Raw genomic sequence first — 4,961 nt, forward strand, 5'->3', positions numbered from 1 at the left:
ATTGTTTAAAATCTATTGCTATGACAACGTCAACAAACAAATCAAATATCGCTTTAAATAATTCACCGAATCGCTATTCACGAAATCACAGAGTCACGAATTTCACTAATCACGAATTTCGTTAATCACGGATTTCACTAATTTCGAATTTCACTAATCCTCTTGCGACGTGCGCTTTTATACTCTTCGCAAGCGTCGTTTCTAGATTCTTCTAGATGATCCGATTCTAGCATACTCTAGAATGCTCCAGTCACTAGAACATTCTAAAATACGCTAGAATCTAGTGCGTTCGGTAGCACGGTTATAACAATATGTTAAAATTTTTGGATGTTTTTTCACACTTCCAAACATGCAAACAAGTTTCTTGTCCCCAACAACCGGCCATAAAATATATATCATATTTGATGCATGCCACATGCTGAAATTAATGAGGAATATGTTTCATTCTTATAATATAATATTTTATAATAATCCAATCAAATGGAATCATATCGTAAACTTAGTTAATTATCAACAACAAATCAAAATGAAATTAGGAAATAAATTAACCAAAAATCATGTAAATTTTGAAAAGCATAAGATGAAAGTTAAATATGCATCTCAAGTCTTTAGTTGCTCTGTGGCTAAATCATTGAAACTTTTAATTAAATGGATTTGATGATTTTTCTGACGTTTCTGAAACAATAGCTTTTGAGAAAAACATCAACAATCTTTTCGATATACGGAACACAAACTGATGCTAGATCGAGAATGGAAGCAATCCATTACAAAGAGCAACTTGACAGCCATTATAGAAAAACTTTATGAAATGAAAGCCTACTTACTAAGTTTGAAAAATTTAGATGGTGTTAACATTTACAAAACTCAAAGGTTCTTTTTTTATATATATTTCAATATCTAAACTAAAACTAATTACAAATAATTTAAGAAAAATGTGCATAATGGGCTTTTGTACAACCATAAATTCAATAATTGATATTTCAAAAAAATTGTTGAATGAACAACCTTTTGTCCCGATTTACCGTTTCAGTCAGGATGCACTGGAACTTTGTTTCAACTATGTAAAAAGATAAGGTATTAAGCTTTTCTGACTTAAGTCATAATAATGAAATAACATAAAAAAACTAATTGTGTGCAGGTGGATGCTGCAGTCGCATAAATTGCCAACAATTCAGCGACATTTACAAAAAGATTTGTTGCAAATTTTCAATAGTTATACCAAGTAATTTTGACACGAAAATTATAAACTAATTAGATTTAAAGCTACTCTGCAATTCACAGGTAACACAGGAAATGTATCATCATTTGAAACAGAAGAACTGCTTAGTAACATTATTTTTGGGGCAGATTTTGATGACAACGTATTTGTGGAGCATGCGTCACTACAGTATATTGTCAGCAATTGAACTGCATACATGGCAGGATGAGTGGTGAAGTCAACAACACCGACCAACTCATGCTCAGAATGCAGGTTCTTTTTTCTTCTAATGTAAATCTCTCCAAAATTCATTTAAAATTTTGCATTAATAAGCTGTTACAAATCCCAACAAATATGCAGAAAATGCTTGATTTCAGCCAGCAGAAACATATTTAGCGAATCATCAAATCATCTCATCATACTAAAAGACAACGGACAATTGACATATCCCTCAAAAGGAGTATTAAAAGTAAAATGATACATTTATTTATTTTTCGGTAAAAGCAATAAATTTTAATGACTTTAAGATCTGCCAAGAATCAGAAAGATTATTTAAAATTAATAATTATTGTTTTTAATAGAAAATTGTGATTGAAAGCAACATACTCCTACAATGAGTCAACGAAGATTTATTTGAAATGGAAATGCAAACCACTATTATGAATTAATAAAAAAAATAATAACATCAAATACATAATAACATTAAGACATTTTAACTTACAACAACAACAACACACGTTTAGACGACATTTTCCCCGAGATCGGGGGTTGCCGTTTGGCTACCTATGATGAAACCGAAATACCCCTTGACGCCATTCATATCTGTCACTCGCCTCAGTATCACGCAACCCCGCTTTCACCCTGTCCTCCACCTGCTCTCTCCATCCCAATCGCGGACGACCCCTTCCTACCACTCCTTCAACCTCGAACTCCAACGCTCGCCTAATCCCGACCCTTTCATCCCTTCTCAACACATGTCCATACCATCGCAATCTCGATCTCCTTATCAATGTCACAATGTCCTCATTCAGTCCCATCATTGACATCAGCTTTGTACTACTCCTCCTATCCTTCACTTTAACCCCACACATCATCCTCACCACAGCTCTTTCAGCCCTCTGCAGTACACTTTCCTCCTCTCTCCTCAACACCCAAGTTTCACCACCATATACCAACGCTGCTCTCACACATGCTTTATATACCCTCCCTTTCATCTTCACTGACCATTTCTTTCCACACAATACCCCACCCAGTTCCCTAAATTTCATCCATCCTACACGAACTCTAGCCGTAATTGCGCTCAAACATCCTCCACCCGCGTTCAGCTTATCCCCTAAGTAAACAAAGCTTTCCACTCTTTCAATACCACCACTCAACCCCGTCCTTGCGTCCGTCCTATTAATCACACCATGAACACATTTCTTATATTTGAACGTGCCTTCCACCTTTTTCAGTGCCCCCCTCAAACCACTACATCTCTTATGCACCCATTTCTGACATCCTATACACAATACCGAGTTAGCCTTCACTCTCCTGTCACATACCCCACAGGGGTCTATTTTACTTATCACTCGCTCCCCACCTTCCCCAATCACCATTACCTTCGTCTTACCAATACTAACTTTTAACCCTTTCTTTTCAATAACACTTTTCCATCTGTCAAATTTTAACTGCAATTCTTCCATGCTATCAGCCATCAAGACTAAATCATCTGCATACAAAATCTCAAATAACAACCCCTCCATTATGTTTCCACACACAACATCCATCACAATTGCAAACAGAAACGGTGATAACACTGATCCTTGATGCACTCCTACCTTAACACTAAAAGCGTCCGACATCCCCCTTCCAACCCTCACCTTTGTCTTTGCCTCTTCATACAGCTGCATCACAGCTTTAACAAGTCTCTCATTCACTCCTTTCTTCCTCAACGAACATTCAATGACCTTCCTCGGTACTCGATCAAAAGCATTTTCTAGATCCACAAAACACATGTACAATCTTCGTTTCTTCTTTCTATAATTCTCCTGCAACATTCTCACCATGAACAACGCATCCACCGTTCCCCTACCAGGCATAAACCCACACTGCATTTCATTAACTGTCACCATATTTCTCAACCTCCTCTCAAGCACCCTCTCCACTACCTTCATTCCGTGCTCTAGCAATTTCACACCCCTATATGACCCACAATCTCTCACATCTCCTTTGTCCTTATACAACGGCACCAACACACTGTGTCGCCAATCCTCAGGTATACCTTCATCATCAAACATACTGTTAGAAATTCTCATCATAACTTCAATTCCTATCACCCCATCGTTTTTATATGTTCTGCCGCCACTTCCGAAACCCCTATCGCCTTACCTAGTTTCATTTCTCTGACTGCTTTCTCTACTTTCTCCATCGTCACCTTCTCTATAGGTCCGTGTGTGACCGCGGATTCCACATTTCCATCCCACTCATTCTCTTCATTCATAAACCTTTCCATATGAGCTTTCCACACCTGAGCTTTTTCCTCCTCATCTATGCACAACTTGCCAGATCCATCCCAAACACATCCATTCCCTATAACATCTTTCCTATCCCTCATTGACTGCTTTGCTACTTTGAACATTTTCCTCGAACTCACATCAAATTCCATTTCCTTCATTAACCTATCTGATGCTTTCGTCATTGCAGTTGCCACTGCCTGTTTTGCAGCCTTCTTAACCTTCCTATACTCAAACTCCGCTTCCTCCGTCATGTCCCTTCTCCATACCCTAAACCTCTCCTTCTTGACCTCCGAAACCCTTCTTATATCTTCATCCCACCACCACGTCTCACCATGCCTACACTTTCCTTCCGTCCATCCACATACTTTATCTGCCGTAGCCAACACACAGTCCCTGTATCTCTCACAAACATCTCCATCTTTACCACTCTCCCAATTTTCTGCCACCTTTACTTCAAATGCCTTCCTCACCTCTGCATCCTGCAACTTCCAGGTCTTTCTCTTTGCCACAAACTTATCCTTCTTCCTCCTCCCCATTTCTTTTGATGTCACATCTATCACAACCATACTATGCTGCAGCATACCAGGTATCGCCTTCACATTCTTCACATACTTCCTATGTTTGGCCTTTACCAATATATAGTCTATCATCGACCTATGCTCCCCTGACCTATATGTAATCAATCGCGCTGGTTCCCTTGTAAACCAGGTATTCCCCACCACCATGCTATGTGCATCCGCTAACTCCAACACTCTACTCCCTTTCTCATTCCGTATACCATATCCACATCCCCATGTACACCTTCATATCCGTCTGCATCCGCTCCCCCATGACCATTCAAATCACCCAACAACACCACAAACTCATCCAACCCCGCTTGCCCAATCTCGTCAGAAACATCATCATAAAACCTATCCTTCTCCTCTTTCTTCCTACTTTGTTGCGTAGCATATCCTGATATCACCCTCACTATTACTTTTCCAAACACCATCATCACCACAATTACACCATTGCTTCTCCGCCTCACTTCCAACACCTTCTCCACCAACTCTTCTCTTACCATCACACCAACTCCTCCCGTACCATCATTCCCCTTCCACCACAACTTATATCTTCCACCTTTAGCCCCCACAAACCCTGTACCCTCACCCTTCCATCTGATCTCCTGTAATGCAGCCACGTCAACCATTCTCCTCTGCAGCTCCTCCACCACTTCCAAACTTCTTCCTGTCAACGTGCCTACATTCCAGGTACCAAACCTCCAA

At 39.5% G+C, this 4,961-nt stretch overlaps 1 protein-coding gene across 1 annotated transcript; it reads right to left on the bottom strand.

Moving 5' to 3' along the window:
* Positions 1–4,435: 4,435 nt before the first annotated feature.
* Positions 4,436–4,885, bottom strand: HELRODRAFT_180355 (hypothetical protein; the record flags this gene model as incomplete). Its single annotated transcript, XM_009029670.1, has 1 exon — positions 4,436–4,885. The coding sequence occupies one exon, from the start codon at positions 4,883–4,885 to the stop codon at positions 4,436–4,438; it is 450 nt and encodes a 149-aa protein (XP_009027918.1).
* Between the last annotated feature and the right edge of the window lie 76 nt (positions 4,886–4,961).

Source organism: Helobdella robusta (assembly GCF_000326865.2).
Source record: "Helobdella robusta unplaced genomic scaffold HELROscaffold_61, whole genome shotgun sequence".
In the NCBI taxonomy this organism is placed as follows: domain Eukaryota; kingdom Metazoa; phylum Annelida; class Clitellata; order Rhynchobdellida; family Glossiphoniidae; genus Helobdella; species Helobdella robusta.